Consider the following 21,010-nt stretch of genomic DNA (forward strand, 5'->3'; position numbering starts at 1 on the left):
ATTATCTCAAGAGAAAATGGCTCCCCATTTGCCAGCCAGAGGTCTAACATTCTTCATGGGCTTATTTTACGCTCCAGGAAGATGTGTGGCTATGGTAGATTCAGAAACAAAATTCATTTGGCTGTGAAATAAATCACCATGAAAGGAGTCTCCGGACCCATCTAACTCCCAGCCAGGCCTTTGAGCGGCCCTCTATTGTTGACGACAAGCTTGCTGGGTAATGCTAAAATACTGCTGTGCTCCAAAGGGAAAAAGGCACAGTGACAGTCTTCCTGGGTAATGAACTTGTGTCCAAGTAATAAATCAATACCCAGCACAAAATGTGAATGCCTGTTTGTGATGAATTGCCCCACTTACGGTCTAGCTGAACCTATAAAGCACAGATGTCCACTGTGAACGTATGCTGAGCCGAAGGGTAAACATAGTGTCACTATTACACAACCATTAAAGCCTATCAGGAGAGGTGGCCCTTGAGCCGTCATAAATAAACGTAATGTGGCTTTTAAAGAAACCTCCCTATTAATCAATCTTCGAGCCTCTATGGTTTGTATCCAGAGCCCACCTTTCATATTGTTAGGGTGGAAAAACAATACAATCTTGTCCTGTAACCAGGACTTGCACAGGTACACTACTGCATCTTGTCCCCACTTCCTTAAGTCAGCTATTTACCTCGTCTCTTGATCTTCTCTGCATTTAACTCATCACTGTCTCTCTTGTCAACTATTCCCATCATCAACACACAAGGAAGTTGTGACATTACCAGTCTTTAAAAATGTCCTCATAATCTTTCACTACCATTGCAGCTGAACTCTTCCTCTTGTCTTTGGTGAAATTTAAAACTCTTAACTGTAGTTTTTGACTCTATTTCTTCATGTTCAGCATGTCTTGAATATTTTCTTACCCTACCCTCCTTGTTTATACCGCCCAGGACTTGTATGTGCCAAATTCAATGACTAACTCTCCAGTCCCATCTCCATTAGCGGAGAACCTAAAATTCTGCCTCATATACCAAGATGAGAGACAGTGATGACATCAGGCCATTTCAGTGTTGCTTTCTTTCTGTTTAGCACTGAATCAGCTAAACCCATCAGTGGGGATGAATACAGTGATAAGAAACCACTCTTACATGGACGCGGCTTCATAGCACTTCCAGGCAGTTTTGGTCCAAGGTTGAAATAGACCATGAAGACTTGGCGAAAGAAGAGAAGCAAACAATACCCTTCCTTTTATGTCGTTTGGATGAACGCTGGTCAGTTCACTATATCATAAAAGTATGTCACCACTCTATAGCCACATGTATCCCTGTTCTCCTTCTGATTCTGTTTTTGTGCTTTTTCACAGGTTCTGAGCTATAGACCTGGTTGACCTGTCTATAATGTCACTCTTCTTAACCCTGCTATAGGTTTTAGCAAAACCAATAACATCATCCTTCTTAAAGACCTCTTTGTCTTAGCTTCTAGAATACAATGCCTACCTGGTTCTCTGCCACTTTTCCATGACTTCTATTTCTCTCTTGTCTCTAGAGGTCTTCCAGGCTGGGCCCCCCTCTTTTTTTTCTAAATATATTCATGCCCTAAATTATCACGACTGAAAGCTCAAGACTCTAGATATTACCTGAATCCATCTGTTAGGTCAGTTGTAACAAACTGGTGGCTTAAAACAAGAATTTGTTGTCCTTAAATTCTGGAAAACTTAAGTCAAAAATCAAGATGCCAGTTGTGCCACATTCCCTCCAAAGTCTCTAAAGAATGTTGACATTTGCTCTCTTGCTATGTTTTGTAATGCTAAATACTGACCTCCAAAGTCTAGTTGCCTCCAAGGATGAGGAGATCCTTACGTACACCAAGTGATACTGTGTGACCTTGCTCCTTTTTTTAAAAAAGATTTATTTATTTAATATACATAAGACACTGTAGCTATCTTCAGACACACCAGAAGAGGGCATCAGATCTCATTTCAGATGGTTGTGAGCCACCATGTGGTTGTTGGGATTTGAACTCAGAACCTCTGGAAGAGCAGTCAGTGCTCTTAACCACTGAGCCATCTCTCCAGCCTTTGCTCCTTAATCTAAAACTGTTGGTTGAATAAAGATGCCTACAGTCAATATCTGGGCAGAAGAGATGTAGGCAGGGTTTCGATTCCCAGGCTTGGAGTCTGGGGCAAGACCACACAGGGAGAGGAGCAAGAAAGTGGAGAGAGGAGGATGCCAATGGGGTAAGGGATCAATCCTGAGACTGGCCATGAGGGTTGGCTAGTCAGAGTAAGAGTGGCCCATGCAGAACATGACAAGTCGTATTGGCAGGGAAATGGGCATAATATCACAGAGGGTAGATATTTGCCCAGCTCTAGTGCTTTAAAAGTTTATTATAAATAGAAATATTTTGTGTCCTTTATCTAGGAACTGGATGATGAAAGGTGGATATTACATATTTTCTACAAGGGAAGAATCCTTGTCTCTTTCAGCTCCTCATAGTATCAGTTGTCTTTTTGCTGTGACAACATAACTCAATCCCTATCTCCTTCTCCACATGACCTTCTTCCCTGCCTCTCTGTGTCTCAGATGTCCTTCTCTTTGTTTGTCTATAAGGACACAAGTCATTGCCATTCAGGGCCCGTCCTAAACCCAAGATTGTCTCAAGGTCCTTAATAGCACTTGAAGTACACATACTACTTAGCCTGTTTTAAACAGAACAATGCACCCAATTTCTAATTTACTTTTCAACATAAACTTTCTAACCAACTATATTTTGACTATTCTTCAGTCATACTTTGATGAAAATGGCTTCTCTATGTCAAGTAGTCTTAATTCAGTACTAAGAAGAACTGCTAAAATAGACTACCTCTCCAAAAAAAAAAAAAAAAAAAAAAAAGCCCTGTATAATTTGGTATCTCGGTGGATATAATTCTAGTTCATATATCCTTGAAGAGAGAATACTCCCTTGTGGTCTAAATAGGTCAACATTTTTACTTAGCCAGGGGAAATTTTTTAGAAAAGATATATATATGGCATGGTGAGAGACCAGGCAAATCAACCCTTAAGGCCCACAGGGGGACAGATGTCACAACTAGACTGTCTGTGCCATGTAACTCAGAGGCGGTCACGTGGAAAGCTTCTGGCCATGGCAATTGTGCGGCATGAAGGGGTGTCTGTGGGAAAGCTTCAGTAAATACCTTTGAAAAGGCCACTTTCCCTGAAGCACTAAGAAAGAACATGGCCCAAAATGCCAAACTCAACTTTTTCAAAGCTTCGTAATTAAAGACAGGCTTGCAATGATCTGAAGGGCATTCATCCCAGAAAAAAAAACAGATTAATCTCAATAAAAACAACAGGCTGGGTGGTATATCGAACTGTCCTGCTGCCCTCTCCAGCCCCCTGATCTAATCATCGTCATCCAACCTCCACCACCAGGTAAAAACTGGCTTCTTGGTAAGTCTGGATGAAGCAGGTGGCACTGGGGAGTACCGAAAATACAATTTTTTAAAACAATTGTTATTATTTAACCTACAGGACAATTTGCTAAAGCTGCCATCCCTGTAGCTTTTCCTTATTTACCCTAACCAAGAGCCTACTTGGTGTGGAAGACCTCTACCCCAGGGAGTATTTGTCAAAGAAAATCAGTGGTAATTACTTAAAACTCTAGCTGCTTCGGGCAGTGAGAATGTATGTGACAAAGAAATATCTAAGCACATGAAAAGAAAAGGCAGAAAGAAAAGTTTGGAATGAGAGGTTCACAAAGGCCTTTAAAATGTTTATACGTAAGTGTAATCAGAACAGGCATAGGAGAAGCCTAAATTCTCATCGACTTGGGCTCTGTATCAGCCGAAAGTGAAAGTGAAAGTGGGGTTGTACACTTGGATCATTAGTGCCATTTACAACAAGGCTCCAGTAAATGCTGAGAGCGCTGTTGACTCTGAGATAAGGAAATTGCCGTAGAGTTATTAGCCATCTGTGAAGGGAACTGAGCAAGACTGGAGTGACTGCATACAGCCGAGAATGTTGGTTCAGGGAAAAATGCTAACCAAGCAAAGTAACATCATCTGTTAAAAAAAAAATCTTGGGTTGGGAGAAGGGCATGGGTAGGGGTAAGGACAGAATCTGTCAGAAAACACTATTCAACAACAATAAAAATATATATGAAGAAATTATGACTCATACAAATGAAAATAACCGGTTAATAGAAATTATTCCTGAAGCCATCCAGACAATGGAAGAAGGAAGACTTTCTTCTCTGCCTGCTCGTGCTTACATGAAGCACATCTGTTGGAACCTACTTCTTTGGGATTCCAGCTTGTACAGAAGGCTGAGACGCCAGCCTCATAGATCTGGGCATCTACTAGATCCTTGGACTTCCCATTCACAGATGTCCATCGTTGGGTTAGTTGGACTGCAGACTGTAAGTCAGCCCAATAATTTCCCTTAATATACAGAGACATTCCAAGTTCTGGAACTCTACAGAACCCTGACTAACAGAGCATGTTTAACATATTGATAAGCTATAGTCATTTTAAAAATATATCAAATATGGGATCCAACAGCCTACTGTTTACAATAGACACATTTGGTTTCAAAATGACTAAAACAATTGAATGTAAAGAATGGCGAGGACATGGCACTCAAGCGTCAGTCACATGAGAACTGGAAGGTCACCAATAGGAAACAAAATAGAAGTTTCTCAAGGACATCACACGGTTATAAAAGATTAGGAAGAAATGACTATTAGAAATGCATCTAAAAATGTATCAACCCTCCCAGGGGGAGGGGACTAACATAAAGAAAGCTAATAGATGATTCAACAACAATAATGAAGACTTTAATGCCACCCTTTCTATAAGAGAACACTACACAGAAGATTGACCAAAAGATAGCAAGTTCAAACAATCCTAAAACCCAAACCAACTAGGCCTAACATTTACAGGACATGTAACCCAAAAGGAGCACAGGAAACATGTAACTTGTCATTGTGTTTTCTTTTACTAGGTTTGTGTGAATCATAAGGATGACAGCAAGAACAATATGAGTTACTACCACCTGTACACAGAGTCTATATCAGAAAAGAATACGTTTCAAGGGCATGAAGGTTGAGGTAAGAGGAAGGAGTCAGGGACTGGGTACGCTTTCATCTGCACTCCTGCAGGAAGCTTTGTCTGGTGGGATTACATGTGGATTTCTCAGGAACTAATGACACTACAATCAACAGTAGAAGGACTATCAGTCCCAACTCCACGACAATAGCCTTGCCTCTTGGGGACAAAGTGGCTGTGGACAAGCATGGTGTGGTATCATTTTAATAGCTACAATGTGCAGACTGTATCTACAAGATAACTTTCCTGGGACATTGGTACCAGGGAGTCCTGATGTAGGTCCTTATCTGGGCATTGATAGTCTTCATCTGCAACGTTCTAAGCCTTCGTCTCAAGGATGATGGGGAAAGCCAAACAGAAAGAAACTGATTGTTTGTTATTTCAGAACTTGGGGAAAGCTCCTGAACTGGAGCACAAAGTTGAAAGTTGAGGTGGTTCATACAGGACACTGTTAGAGCTCTGGACCCTGTCTCCACCTTCCGAAATGCACAGTGACCCTGCTTCAAGCTCAGGACAGTACTCAACTGCTTTCAGAAGAAGCTGAGTCAGGTGGTCTTCAGACTCAGACCCTTGGAAATGTCATATGAAATCAGGGGGATTAATAAAGTCTATGTATTGTGCCTGGTGAGGAAAATTGCTTTCCTTCCATCCTGCTGGTGCATTCTTGCTCTTGGATTCAAATACATTGGGTATATGGTCTACTGTAGACCAGCTCAAGAGAAGAGAGCCATTCTAGCAGCTTGGAAAGTCTACTAACAAAAGTGACCAGGTGACAGCCCAGTTGTTGTAGGTAAAGTCTACTTAACCAATGGATACCAGTCCTGTGCACACGTCAGCTTCTCAATGTTTCACCCTCAGCAAGGAGAGGGTGGCAGGAAGTCATCACGTATTTGACAAAAGCATCCAGGATAGGGACCAAGGCCACCAGAAAACAACGCACTCCGAGATTAAGTGCATTATAAAAGAAGAATCCATAAAAGGCTCTGATTAAAATCCTTAATAACTGCACTCGTGAAAGCAAGAGCAATCTGCTATTTATAAAACATAAACATAACATGCATAAAATCAGAAGATGCTCTTGGAACCTCAGAAATACGCAACTGAAAAATTAATTAGAGATTATTCTAATTGAATAAATCATGCAAGTGTGAAGCACGAAAAGACTGAAGAGTGTGCATTAGATGACTGACAGTTCAGAGGAGAGAAGAAGAAATAGTAAGAATTAGAAACAAAAACAACAAATAAAAGGGGAGGATTAACCATAGCAAAAATTGAAAGCCCTAGGACTGAGGCCCACACATCTCCATGTTGAAAGCGCACATCTCTGAGAGTCTTTGATCACTTTAGACACACACACACACCCGAGTGTGCAACTGAGGTCTTTGAAGATGGTCACTTCTCAACTCAGAAAGGAAAAATTAAGACATCAGCATAAAGAAGAGACTTTTCTGGATTCTGATCTACAAATAACAAGAAAAAATGTCCCCGATGTTAATATTTATATTAAATAAGTACTAACTAATCTTCATTGTTGTTTGCATTTCCTGCTGTTGGTGAACAGTAAAAATAAAAGACAATAGGAAGTGTTCTCAACGGCACATTTGGGAAACTCATACAATAACTAAGTAAGCATAATCCTTCTGTCGCAGAGTTTATTTTATTAACCTTCAAAAATAAGCACTTCATGAGGTTTGACAGTGTCTATGTTCTTGGCTTTCATTTAATGTAATTTTTTTTTTTTTTTTTGGAGCTGAGGACCGAACCCAGGGCCTTGCGCAAGCGCTCTACCACTGAGCTAAATCCCCAACCCCTGTAATTTTTAATTATGTAGTATTTGTCTGTTTTCATAGTTATTCTTCTCTCATCATCTAAAGTATAAAATATTTATCAACATTGGCCCTGCAGAATTTTGTGAAATCAAGTCATGGGAATTTGGGCCACCTGAACACGTGACCAAAACTCTAGGATTCTTACAGCGGTTCTTTCTCATCCGAAGGGTCATGCGCACTCACCTTGAGGATCGACTTCTTTGGCTAGCTTCAGGGCATCTGAGTTCGCAAGATCGGTGTTGGCTGGTGTGACAGCCAAAATCAGACAGTTCTCCCTGGTGATGAACTGCATAATCATATCTCTGATCTGATACTCAATATCTGGCGGCTGGTCTCCCACGGGCACTTTCGTTATTCCAGGTAGGTCGATTAGCGTTAGGTTTAACACTGTGTGGGGAAGAATGGGAGAGTCTTATGGATACCCGTCCAAAAGATACCCACAAGGTGGTCTAGAAGGCACCATAGGTGGCTGCGTCATCTGCCACTTAGTTCAGCTTTACGTATTATGTATGTGAATGACTCCATCACAGCGGTGGAGAAGGGAGAGCATGGAGTGCAAAATGAGTGTGCTAGTCTCTTCTATTTTTACATGATTGTGCTAAGCCAGACATTCATCTTAATGTAATCTGAACGGCATTGATTTACATGCCTACCAGTTTGCTGAGAGAGCTTTCATACCCCAGCCGTCAGAACTAGGCAGCTATAATTAAAACACCGAACAATAGATGCATATGCTGTCTGCCAGTCTTGTGCGTCGCCTTCAAATGGTATCGAAGCTTTCAGGGTAGCAATCGCCCTTCCCTTCTAAGGCATCATCTGCTGTTTGCAGAGGGTTAGCCACTTTGCCTCTGTGGAAGCTGTGGGCCATTTGGGTTGCTTTGAGGGGAGCAGGTGGGCTGGACTTGTCAATGGCAAGGCAAGTCCAGTGGGACCTGACTACTGTCTCCTCCGTGTGGGTGCCGAGTCCTTGGGAAATCATGCTGACAGCCTAGGGCTATTTTTTTGGTTCCTCAGGAATGAGATAAATAAAAATATAAAAGTACTGCTGTGGGAGCCACTGGGAAGGACTCAGCCACAGACCTCTAACATTTTTTGGCACAGACTGAAGACAGTGATAAAGAAGTTTTCAGATCCTAGTAAGAGCACCAGTGGAAGGGGAAGCCCTGGGTCCTGCTAAGACTGAACCCCCAGTGAACTAGACTATGGGGGGAGGGCGGCAATGGGGGGAGGGTTGGGAGGGGAACACCCATAAGGAAGGGGAGGGGGGAGGGGGATGTTTGCCCGGAAACCAAAGAATTATTATTAAGTATTAAATAAATTTAAAAAAAAAAGAAAAAAAAAGAAGTTTTCAGGTGCCCACCATGCAGTCTCTGATTTCTGAAAGTTTATAATAAAATAAAGGGGTTCTTTTTCCATTCCCAAGTCAATTCCAATGTTGTCAGCCCCTTCCTGTCTCTCTCTAGATAATCTGAGCTCTCTGAACTGTACAGTGGACGTTGGGGTTCAAGCATCCCAGAATCTCAGGATAGTTTGCGTGTTCTGCAATGGAATTGGTCTGGAGAAAAATGTAAAAGTCGCCCTTACCGTGGGGAGAGTAGACTCGCAGGTTAATGGGTACAGAGGAGATGCCTTTATTCATTCCTGTTACTCGGTCCGTTTCTGCTTCGATCTCGTGGCGAACTTCATCAAAATCTGTAAATTTTTTTCCTTTGCAATGTAGAAACTCGGCATATTCTACAACAAACAAACGACACCAAAAATAATAGAGGTCAGGATAGCATCAAGCAACCAATGCCTTATTTAAGTAAAAATCAAATTACCAATGTTGTTCCTCAGCTATCAAAACAACTCGGCAGTTACCAAGAATGATGATGCTCTAAAAATGACAAGTTTGCTAATTTTTGCATAACAATTAGGTCCTATAAGTAGTCCCTGAGCCATGAAGCCTAACAAATGGTTAGAAATAATTGTGGCTGCCTAAACGATAGACCAAACAAAAACATAGTACTCTGCTTTGAAACCTAACATCTGGGGTGCATGCAAGGCCCACCCACTAACACTGCGCCACCCGCATCTCCTACTTCAACATCGCCATCCCGTTGGGATGGAATGCTGTTACACAAACACGATGTCAGAAGCTAGGTGACTTAGAAACAGTATTTGCTCAATTCTTTTTAAATGCAGTAGATTTAGCAACATACTATTTAAAATACCATATACATAGAAAGTATACATAGAAGTTTTCTCAAGGAAAAAAGTAGACAAAGTATTACATCGAAAATATTTGCCTGCAGCCAAGAAAATACTATGTAGTCAGAAGAAAGAATTCTTTCAAAAAGCTAAATAACAAAAAGAGAGAAGAGTGTTTGATTGGTTGTTTGACTTTTGTTTGTTTTGGGGGTTTTGTTTTTGTTTTCTTTTTTTTTATTTCTTCTTTTTTTGAAGCAATGTCTGACTATACATTCCAAACTGGTCTAAAATTTGCTATGTAGCCCAAGATGGTTTTAAACTCCTGCCTCAGCCTCCTAAGTACTGGAATTACAGAGGCATGACAACACTTCCCAACTTTGATACTACCAATTTTGATACCCGCTTCTAGACATATCTTTGAAAACAAAACTTTACAATAGTCGTAATGGTAAACAAATCTTGGAAGATATTTTCATTTCTCCAAGTTGAATAACTATTCCCTCAAATATATAGTAAGGCTGAACATCTTGGGCCCAGTGGACAGTTGAGTCAAGGCTAGACAGCCTCTCTACATATTTCTCCAAAGACATTGAAAATTCATCTCATAAAACCAGCCAAAGCCAGTTGGGACATTGTTTTAGAGTATGGCCCCTCTTCATCAAGCACCTCAACACTGACTTGATGATCCACAGAGGATATGATAAAGCCAGCAGAGGCTTTGTGGAGGAGACATGAGTCTGCACTTTAAATGCTAGGACATGGAATAGAGAGAGAGAGACGTGGGAAAGGCTGGTAGGTGGAGTAGGAACAATGTACTGAAGTGTGGAAAGAAGTCCAGGCCATATATGAAGAGAGAAGAAACCAGAGTCTTAATTATGTCAACAAATCCCTGGCAGAGGCTTCTGTCTAGACCTGTTCACTGAGGATAAACTAAAGGTTTGACCTCATTTGAGACTTAAAAATCAGTTTTAATGGGAAAATAATTCTTTATGCCTACATAACATCAGCTTCCTTTTCCTACTCCATTGTTTCAACCATTGCCTTCTAGAGCTGAACAAACAGGGGTCTGGCAAGTGGGAAGACCAGGGACTAATCCAAATGTCCACTCTCAGAGTTCACCTCCTTCCTGGGACTCTCGTCACCTGCCCTTGCTTATCTGACCTCTGTTCCCATCTCCTGTCAGCAGACAAATAGTTCCCATCTCCTCCACAGCAAAGGGAGTGAAACAAGGCCTTCTGGGGGGGACTAAGGAGTTCCACTTCAAGCCACCAGCGTTCTGAAATGACCTTGCTTTCCAATTGCTAGAGTGACAGTCACAGCCTCGCAGAATTACTGTCTTTCCTATCAAGATGTACAGACAGAATTTCTCTTGTCTTCTTAGGTTCTCCACAGGATAATCAGTCCTCCTCTCTGCAAAATACTGAGCTGGCTCAGAGGGCACATCTGGACGCTGGCGAACACCCAGCAATGGTTCATAGGGGTTGGCACCTGTCCTGGAGAGATCACTTTGGTTTTTACTACAGTTTTCCTCTACCACCCGACATTAGTACCAGAACATAACTCTCCAGAAGATGGGGCTTTCATTTCATTTTCCTTTCAACTTGCAGGAATATGAGCATTTGAAGGTCACATTTGAAGGCTCGTGGACAGGGGAAAAAATCAGATCTCAAATAAATAAATAGTAATATTAGAAATGGTTCAGGACCTAGTTCAGTGATGTATGGATGTTGAGCATAGGCAAGGTTCCAAGGTCTCCCCAAAACACAGTGGAAAAGTGGGAAGAAAGTAATTTAAAAAAAATAAAACTCTTTATTTTCCCGTCTGGTATAGTCTGTGGAAAAAGCACCGGTTAGACTTGCCACTAGGCTAATTATTACAACCAGAAAGTTCACAGGGGCTCTATGGGGGCCACACTTTCGCCAATTAATAAATTTGAGTGGAATGACTGGTCAGAATGCAGAAAATACATGACTATTGATTGCTTGGCCCTAAATGAAAAACCTCTATCACACCCTCTAAGACCCAGGGCACAGCACAGAAAGGCAGGTAGGAAAGTCCATAGGACCTGGGGGGGGGGGAGTCCTATAAAACACCATCTTCTGGATACGATGTGGTCAGTAGAGTCATGAAGCACAGTGGCCGGGGCAGCTGACAAGACCTACATCAAAAGTAAGACCCAAGTACAAGGGACTGCTTGAGAAGACTAGTATCTTTAGGAGTATGAGAGAGGGCCAGAAGGATTGAATGTGATTATAATACATTATACAATGGTGTCAAATTATCAGTTAAATTCATAAAAATTTACTGATGACAATTTGAGTAGCACAAAGCTGGTTTCCTTGGTTGCCACTAGATGGCACCTACTTGCTCTTTCTCTCTGCAGAAACCTAACTGATGTCCTTCCAGAAGGTTGTGAAACCACCGAGGTTTTCAATTTAGATTTAAATTTGCTTCTGGACTCTAGGAAATACTTTTGTCCTAGAACTTGGAGAGTCTGTGTGTGCGGGATCATCAGAAACCTTTGTGTCCCACAAATGCGTTCTGGGATGTCTTCATTCGTCAATTGAAAAATCCTCTTTAAAAATCTACTTGCAGAAACTGGGGCTTAACAGAGGGGGAAGAAACCGCTGTTGGCTCACAAGGTTACTATGTAATGAGTTATGTAGTAACAATGTGTACCTGCCGGTTGACAAGAGTGGTAGAGACAATAAAAGAGAGGGGGTGCTGGATGTTGTGGGAGATTTGGGAGTAATATTTTGTTTGAGGCTTCTTTGATATGATTAGGAGGCATTTGAGCAACAACTAAAGAACAGGATGGGGCAGGCTATCTCTGTGCGTGAGCATTGAGACAGAGTCACTGATGCTGAGGTGTGCTGGGCTTGCTGGAGAGGAGCATGAAGGCTCGTATGTTGGAGATGGGATCAGGCTTAGATGATGGAGAGTCATTCTAGGGGCTTTTGTGTTTACCCTGAGTGATATGGTAGACTATCGAGGGACACGAGTTAGAGAGAAAGTATGATGACATTGAAATGAGTGACACTGGCTGCTGTGTTAAGGGCAAGCAATGGGGAGTTAGAGGAAGCAGATGCTGGAATAATCCAAGTCATAGTTGAAGATGCTTGGAGCAGAGGCACCAAAGCAAGGTGTTGAGAAATGCTCGGATTCTAATATACTTTGAAGGGAAGAGAAATATGATCTACGGGTGGGATCAAGTTGGACTGCCAGAGAGGGGGCTGCTAACGGTAGCTTCACAGGAGTCCACCTCAGCAATCAGAAGAATTCTGAAGTACAAGAAACTGAAAGGAAGGGCTTGGGTCAGGATGGGGAAGGAGGCAGAAATCGGGAGTCTAGGTGGGCACTCCCTGAGCTGCACTGTGTGGGTAAGCATTGAGCTGTACTTGAGTGCACACGCACACACACACACACACACACACACACACACACACACACACACACACACACACACGGACATCGGCTCCTGATAAGAGTTGTACCAATGCAGTTGATTCAGTTTAATCCAGAGTGTGTGGCTGCTGCAGTCTCCCCCAGAAGATGGCAGTCAAGTGCTTGAAGCCAAAAAATAAGGTGGCTTTTTCTAATTAGCACAGAAATGCCTCTGGGGCTACATTCCTAGAGTCTGTCATTCAGGGAGAAGGCTGAGCTGGATAAACATATATATTTGGAACTCAGGCAAAAAGGCTCAGAGCGCTGGGCCCTGGTGTGGCAATCAGGAACAGAGATGGAGTGCTGAGAGAAAACTCAGGAGAGGTGAGTTGAAGCCTAACAGGAAGGTGAAGACCTTCCAGGCCCTCCAGGAAGTTGGTAAGAGCAGTCACAGTGAAGGTGTGGGAGAAAGGATAACTCATTTGCAGTGATAGGAAACGAAGAAGCCAGGAACTAGAGACCGATGATCAGCAATGCTTTTAAGGAGTTTTGTTATAAAAGCAAGAGAAGCAGAGCCGGACTCTGGGGCAGAATGTGAAGTCAAGAGGGCTCCCGTGATACACGCAAACAAACAGCGTGTTCATAGGCTCACACTGACAGCTTCTGTCCTGCGTTACAGGAGAGGTGACAACGTAAGAGCAAGAGGCAGGAGATGCTGAATCTGTGTCTCAGGGAGGAGGCAGTGAAAGGCCAGAAAGAACACGACAACCCCAGCAGCTCACATGTAAAGTGGAAAGAAACAGAACAGGCTGGAGTGAGGGTGATAGGGATGTGTGACACTCACCCTTAAGGGTGAGAATTTGTCAACGACTTTAAAAGTGTTTCTGGAGCCAGAAAGTTAGCTCAATGCTGCTAAGGCTGATGACCTGAGTTTGATCCTGGAACCAATACAGTAGGAGAGAGGCTGCACCTTCAAATTATACGCACGCGCACGCGCACACACACACACACACACACACACACACACACACACACGAAAGAATTCACGCACACTTACTACAAAATAAATGTAAAATAAAGGTTTGGTTTGGTTTGGTTTAATGGGCTAGAGAGATGGTTTGGTAGTTAAGAACACTCATTGCTCTTGCAGAGGACCAGGGTTCAGGTCCAAGGACATATATGGCAACTCATTTATCTCTAACTATAGTTCCAGGGAATCCAGTGCCTTCTTCTGGCCTCTACAGTCATTGATGTTGCATGTACATGAATGCAGGAGAAAAATATTCATACGCATAAAAATAAAACTTAGAATTAAAAATTAAATGGAACTAAATTGAAAACATAAAAATGCTTGCATGTATTTTCATTGGCTATTAATTGTACAATAATAGTATTTTTACTACAACATAAATTACAGAAAGAGAGAGAGAGAAAGCACATATACCAGCAGGCCACAGAAGGAGTCTAAATGGGTAACCAAATTAACCATCGCAAGTATGTCAATTTGGGCTTAACCTATATCTACTTCTGGGCTCAGATCTGCCTAGCACTTCAGGAAAACCTGACAGGATGGGGACTTCCCTGTGGAGTCAAATCTTACAGGATTTGCAAACTGATGCTTTACTGTTACCCAAGTTGACAAAGAGAAGCTGTCTGTAATCCATCCTCTACTCAGTCTGAAACTCAGGTCTGGACCCCTCTGTGTCCAACCATATGGTGAGAATTGACAGACATGCGCCCCACTTTCTTACTAGAAAAAACACACTTCGCAGAACTGCAGTTCACAGCCATGGGATTAGCCTGCTCTGCAGCCGAGTTCTTCTAGCAGCAGATCCAGTGCATTAAGGGATGTCCGTACCTAGCAGGAAGACCGTGAGTAAGTGGAGGGCAGAGGTAGCGTTTTCGTGCACTTGCCCACTGGTGTTAGGAAGAGGCCAGCACAAGGCATCATAATTCTCAAGTGAGTCTTTATAAGCAATCAAAGCCTAAAAGATCATGTTTATCTCCCTGCTGTTCAAAATACAAGTACATGAAAAGCTCAGAGAGGGTTATCACAAAACTGATGCACCACTCAGGGAGAGAGGGTTTATATGTGTCTGGGTTTAAAGGAAATTCTAACACTGAGTCTAAGCTGAACTCCGTAGAACAGGTTTCCGAGACACTGAATAGTGAGACTTTTTAAAGGCCTGGAGAAAGTCGTTTACAATGGTAATCTATTTTGCTTGAAGACCAATAGGTGCAATCTCATTTTACGATTTTGAGAGGCGTGCTCATAGAAAAATGCAGTCTCCCCTGTTCTTTTCACTCCAAATGCGGCTGTATGGAATGGTCTCTTTCTCCAACAATGCCAGGCTTCAGCCCAGGATCGATCTGAGCAGTTCATTCAATATCTTAGCCACGAGCTGAGATAAAGGATGAAGGCTGTGTGTGCCTGAAACCCTGGGAACGCATCATGAAATTCTAATTTGGGGCAGTATGTCTTCAGTTTCACAAAGCAGAACCCTTAGCTTTATATACCTTTCGTGTTTTCTCAGTGGTAGGACAGCCTGTACTAAAGCTATGGTAAGATGCACTTTATAGCGGATAATACTAATAATGGAAGTGCATTTTTTTTTAAACACAGAGCCATGGCTCTTTAGTTCCCTGTACAACAATTAGCGCTGTCATTTTGACCAGTAGGGAAAAACAGATTATGCTAGGTTAAACAACTGACAAACTGTGCGGGGGAAGAGTGAGGCAGTGTCTGCTTGGGCATGACTCCAATCATCTGAGAAAGACACAGCATGACCATAAGAGTTTAAATGTTTCCAATATGCACCCCTCCCAGGGAAAACACGTATATCTTTCAATTACTCAAGGTTAACTAGAAAGCAGCAAGTATGGAGGACAGGTATACAAGCACTCATCAATCTTCATTCTGAGATTTGTGTGTGCAGCATTTTATCTGTAGCCTCGTCTTTGAAATGTTCTGATAATGCTGCTTTCTGAGCAAAGGGCATCAATGAAAATAGGCTGCATTTATCACATAAGCAAGAGGCATTCATGACACAATTAGCTTTCTTTTCTGGGTGTAAAGAGTACCTTTGTATGACTGTGTTTTTAAACACATTTCCCCAAAGGGAAAGGCTACATTGAATGTGTCTGTCGTTCCCTGTCCGCAGCATTCTTCCTTCTCTAAAGGAACATACTTTGCGTAGATCATTGAGAAATGCCAGTTTTCAAAAGGAAAATTTCAGATGTTGGAGGGAGGTGGAGGGAGGGAACTGGGCAGGAAAGATGATATGGAAAGCAGGGGAGAGAGAACGGAAATCAGTGGTGGGGGATTGGGAGAGCAAATGGGTCTGTGGGAGTGACTCCAGCTGAGACTCTTAGCAGTGGGGGATATGGATGCTGAAGTGGCCACATCCTGTAGCCAGGAAGGGCTCCCAGTGAAGGGATAAAGACAACAATGCACCCACAAAACCTTTGACCCCAAATGTGCCCTGCCTATAAGATATGCAGAGACTATAGGACAGAGATAGAGGGAATGGCCAACCAATGAATAACCCAAATTGACACCCATTCCACGGGCAAGAAACAATCCCTGACACTATTAATGATACTCTGTAAAGCTTGCAGGATGGAGCCTAGCCTAACCATCCTCTGAGAGGCTCCACCCAGCTGCCAGTGAAAACAGATTCAGAGACATTATTTGGAGCTCTAGGAGTTTTGTGAAAGAGTTAGGTTAGGGAAGGATTGAGGGATCCAAAAAGGACAGGGACTCCACAGGAAGACCAACAGAGTCAACTAACCTGAACCATTGAGGTCTCTCAGAGACAGAACCACTAACCAAAGAGCAAACCTGGGCTGGACCTAGCCCCACCCCACCCCATGTGTGGTAGATGTGCAGCTCAGTCTTCATGCTGGTCCCCCAACAGCTGGAGAGGGAAACTGTCTCTGAATCTGATGCCTGCCTGTGGACCCTGTTTCCGTAACTGTGCCACCTTGTCTGACCTCAGTGGGAGAGGACGTGCCTAGTCCTGCAGTGTTCTGATGTGCAAGGGCAGGGTGATGGGCGTGGGTATCTTCTCAGTGAGTAGGGGGGAGGATCTGTGTGAAGACAGCACTGGGAGGAAGGGGCTAGTATTGGGATGTAAAGTGAATAAATAAATAAATTATAACAAAACAAAGAAGCAAAACTTCTACACAGGCGTGAAGGCAAATGTCCAGAGCAGTGGATTCGGTAGATGTGCAGGACTAGATACTAACCAGAAGTTGATTTTATTATTAAGGCAAACAAAGGAAAGTTTAGCACGGGCAGCCATGGGGGTGTGTCTAAAGATGCAATGACTCAGGGAGTGATTAATGGAGGATAATCAAAGCCACAACTGTGCGGGGTGGGAATGAGGAGAGCCAAGATTTCATAGAAGGTTAAGTCTTAACTAAGCAAGTATCAGGAAACAGACACAGAGTTCAATATTCAGACTCGACAACTCTCAGGGGGTAAGGAGAAACAGATTGAAACAGAATTCTAGATCCAAAATGAACAAGATGTGAACTCAGAAATCCAAGATGCAAATTCAGTCCTGAAAAGTAAGGCAGAAACAACGTTGGATGAATAGCACTCAGGTTCAAGATTAATAGCAATGTCATCTCCATCCTGAAACAATGGCCTTGTCAGTTGTGCTTCCCGTGGGTCTGGATGGAGCTGAGCCAACACACCAGGACTTATTGGCTCTTCAGAACTTGTGTAGTTCTGGTTTATGAGAACAAGAACAGCACTTCACAGAAACAAGCACAGGTAAGGGATTGGGTATGCAGTATTCTCTCTCAACTATACAAAGTAGCAAGCTGATAATCAGTAACTTACTCTTAAATAGGTGGGATAAGGGCTACTCCCCGCCCCCAAAGCTTTAAAAATATAACAAAAACTACTCTATTTCCTAGTTCTATTATCTATACAAAACACAAGAGCTAAACCACACTGCAAATACTAAAATTGTAAGTAGTACACCAAGGGCAGTGGTAATTATTTCAAGTTTCAACAGCATCTGGTAGGACTGTGACCTCTTGCTCTAGACATTCTCTTCTCCTGTCTTTATTATTCCTACTCTGCCTGCTTTGCTCACCATTCTAGACCCTTGTCCACAGCCCACTGTTCTTTCTCTTATGTTTCTCACTCTGAGGGGTCAGCACGCCAGACTTCCCTCTTGAACTTTTCTCACCTTTGTCATTGCAGTCCCTTCTACTGCATGATTTCATCTAACCTCAGAGCCTTGGAAAGGTATACATGACATACACATGCACAGATGTGTGTGTGTGTGTGTGTGTGTGTGTGTGTGTGTGTCCTAAAGTCCTTTCTCCAGCCTCAGCTCTCCCTTGATGTCCATATTTTTCTATGTAAAATTTTAATGGTTGACTTTTCCTCTGGACTAATGATCCCACATAAAATTCAACTCCTGACTCCATTGTGCCACCTCTCACCATTCATATGTTCCACATCCAGTCACTGCTAGAGCCATGCTTGCACTCCCTCTTTCTTTTCCTCAGCACTCTCCCAAACATTTCCTCATGCTCCACTGCAACCAAGCTTCTTCAGAACCCATTCCTCTTCCTTCCCGGACTGCCATGCATACATGCATACATGACTGCATGCATGCATACATACATGCACATACATACACACACACACACACACACACACACACACACACACACACACATGGAAGACCTAATTGTCTTCCTGATCCCACTTCTGTTCCTCAATCCATTCAAACCCAACACCTGGAGATCAGGGCCTTTCTACAAGTTGCTCCTCTTTAGAACTGCTCTTCCCACAGACCTATACATATGGTTCCTTACTGTCACATGTTTCTCACCTAAAATATTAATCCTTTATGCACGCTTCCCTGGATAAAGGGAGTCACACTACGTCACTTCTTCCAACTTATCTTCTTGCTATACTTGGGTACTATGTGACGTGGTTTGGTTGGTTTGTCTGATTGCTTCTACTCAAGGGCTTCATTCGCTACAATATAAGCTCCAAGAGAACTAGAAACATCTGTCTTACCTGTTCTCCTCTCCCAGTGAAATATATCTACGGTGGCATCTGTATATATTTATTGAACTGATGGATAAACAGAATAAATCAGTGAATGAATGAATGAATCAATCAATCAACAAATGTGAGGCAAAGCTGGAGGCGTTTGTAAGTGAAAAAACAGTCTTGAATGTGCCTTCTGGTATATTGAGACTGAGTTATTTTTGAAATATACAGGTAGACTTTTAAGTAATCAGTTAGAAATAAGGGTTCACATTTTAGCCCAAGAGCCATGATGATTGGAAGAACTGCATGGACTGAAGCCACAGAGCGGCAATGGCTGTCAAAGGGAGAATATGAAATGAGTCCAGAAAGAGCGTTGGGCAGACGCAACATTCAAGGTCAGGTAGAAGATAATGTGTTCACAAAGCTGACAGAGAGGCCAAATTCGGAAACACCCAATGTTTGTCAGCATGGGACTCTAAAATATAGGAACTTTTAGAAGAGAACTTGAGGAAGAGAACAATCGATAGCACTGAAAGATGCTGGAGAGAGATCAGTTCACATTACTATTGGAATTGATAGAGACTGGGAGGGTGGTATACGGTCTGCAGTAGTAATAAATACTAGTCCATGTGCAATCTAACCGTGTATTGTTATTTCAGTGACTTTTGAGATAAAGTGCTTTACCTAATTCTCTGGTTCCTATTTCCATTTGTCTCTTCCCCTGTTGACAGATTTATAGCCATGGGTTCTTGCAGTTGGCAATGCTTTGCATTTTTTTAAAGAATTAATTATTTTTATTTTCTGGGCATGAGTCATTTACTTACATGTAGATAAGTGTGCCTTGTGCACACAGTGCCCACAGAGGCCAGAAGGGAACATTGGATCCCTTAGAACTGGAGTTAAAGGTTTCAAGCCATCCTGCGGGTGGAGGGAGCCAAAGTCCAGTCCTCTGCAAGAGTCATCAGTACTCTTAATTATTGAGTCATTCTTCCAGCCATGGTGCTCTGATGTTTTAAGCCCTGTTCCCATTTCACTGAATTTTACTCTATACTGAGAAAGCTAACACAGCAAAGTATGTGACCTGAGTCTAAATTAAGACCACTAGATCACAAGGGGCAGGCCAATGCCCCCAGACTCATGAGGTTTGGACTATGGTGTCTGTGTTTCTGGATCTGTATGGGTCTTTTTTCTTTTTCCCAACCATCAGCTAAAGTTCAAAGCTGAAAACATGAAGAGGAAGGGTCTGAGGACGTAGGATATTCCAGCCCTATCCATGAATGAGCGAATGTGCAAATCCAGAAGCAGCAAATGATTCAATGCTACTTCCTAACAACGTAGGAAGTAACCTGTCGGGTAAAGATCTGTAGAGTGATTCAAAGTGAAATAAGACTGTCGTGCAAGTCAGGAATCAGATTTTTAGACAGAAACTATAATGGTTGAAAAGTGAAACCACTACCTCACCAAAATATCTTAGATGCAAGGAATGAAGTTAATAAATGAGACCCAGTAGCAGTCAAACCAGAGCAATTTATACTTCTATAGTCAGAAATATTCCCAAAGATAATGATGTGGGGTGTGCATAGCGGGAACACAGACATAGGACACTGAGATAGACTCTTGCTCTAGCCTGGCTGGAGGTCTGTCTCTGCTCCCTTACAACTACAACTAAAGGAATGCACCACCACGCCTGGAAGTTGCTGGATATATTCTTCACTCCTCAACTGCTTTACACACAAATGCATATGGGTACACACACTTCTATTTTTCTATCTTACACGCAATTGACAGTGATCCATCTAAGTAACTAAAAATCTTCAATATTCTTTTTTTTTCTTTTCTATTTTTCGGAGCTGGGGACAGAACCCAGGGCCTTGCGCTTGCTAGGCAAGCGCTCTACCACTGAGCTAAATCCCCAGCCCCCAGTATTCTTAATAGGACCCTCATACATCTTCAGGATGGATCTTGGAGGTTATTATTGGCTGAAAACACAGCCAAGTCGCTTTTCTTGCAATGTTGTAAGACATGAGTGGAAGTCTGGGTTTTGCATTGTAAGCATCTGTACCCAGTATCATTTATTGAAAAACTTATCGTGTCGCCACTGAATTGCCTTTGTACCTTCGTTGCAAAGCATTTAACTAAATCTGAGCAGGTACATTTTTAACTCCAGTCCCTTAATCTATGTATCATTATTCAAATGCCATGTTACTGATCATTATAGCTTTGTTAGTCTTGAAATCAAATGAAATCGATTCTTCAACTTTACTGTTGTTTTGCAAAGCTGTTTCAGTTATTTTGAGATTTTTGCATTTTCACATGAATTTTAGAATTAGCCTCTCAGTTTTTATGGAAAAAATAATTTTTACCCATTAGAACACTCAGAAAAGGTTTCCTTCTCTGGTCCAAGGAATACACAAGAGGTTGGGGGGATAGACATGGTTAGCTAAAATCATAAGGATTTTTGGAAAATGTCTTCTCTAAAAGATACATTAACTTAAAAAGA

The 21,010-nt window shown here is 42.3% G+C and overlaps 1 protein-coding gene across 11 annotated transcripts in view; it reads right to left on the bottom strand.

The window, feature by feature from the left end:
• Nucleotides 1-21,010, bottom strand: part of Dnm3 (dynamin 3) — a 485,732-nt gene that overhangs the window by 347,035 nt on the left and 117,687 nt on the right. For all 11 annotated transcript variants that reach the window (XR_015635077.1, XR_015635076.1, XR_015635075.1 and 8 more), the window contains 2 exon segments: nucleotides 8,496-8,645; nucleotides 7,095-7,298 (listed from right to left, as the gene is read on the bottom strand). Coding sequence is in view for 8 of the 11 variants with exons in the window: in XM_087579968.1 (XP_087436094.1) it covers nucleotides 7,095-7,298; nucleotides 8,496-8,645 (354 nt within the window). In the remaining 3 variants the exon portion in view is untranslated.

Source organism: Rattus norvegicus, chromosome 13, assembly GCF_021556685.1.
Source record: "Rattus norvegicus strain SHRSP/BbbUtx chromosome 13, alternate assembly SHRSP_T2T, whole genome shotgun sequence".
Classification (NCBI taxonomy): Eukaryota; Metazoa; Chordata; class Mammalia; order Rodentia; family Muridae; genus Rattus; species Rattus norvegicus.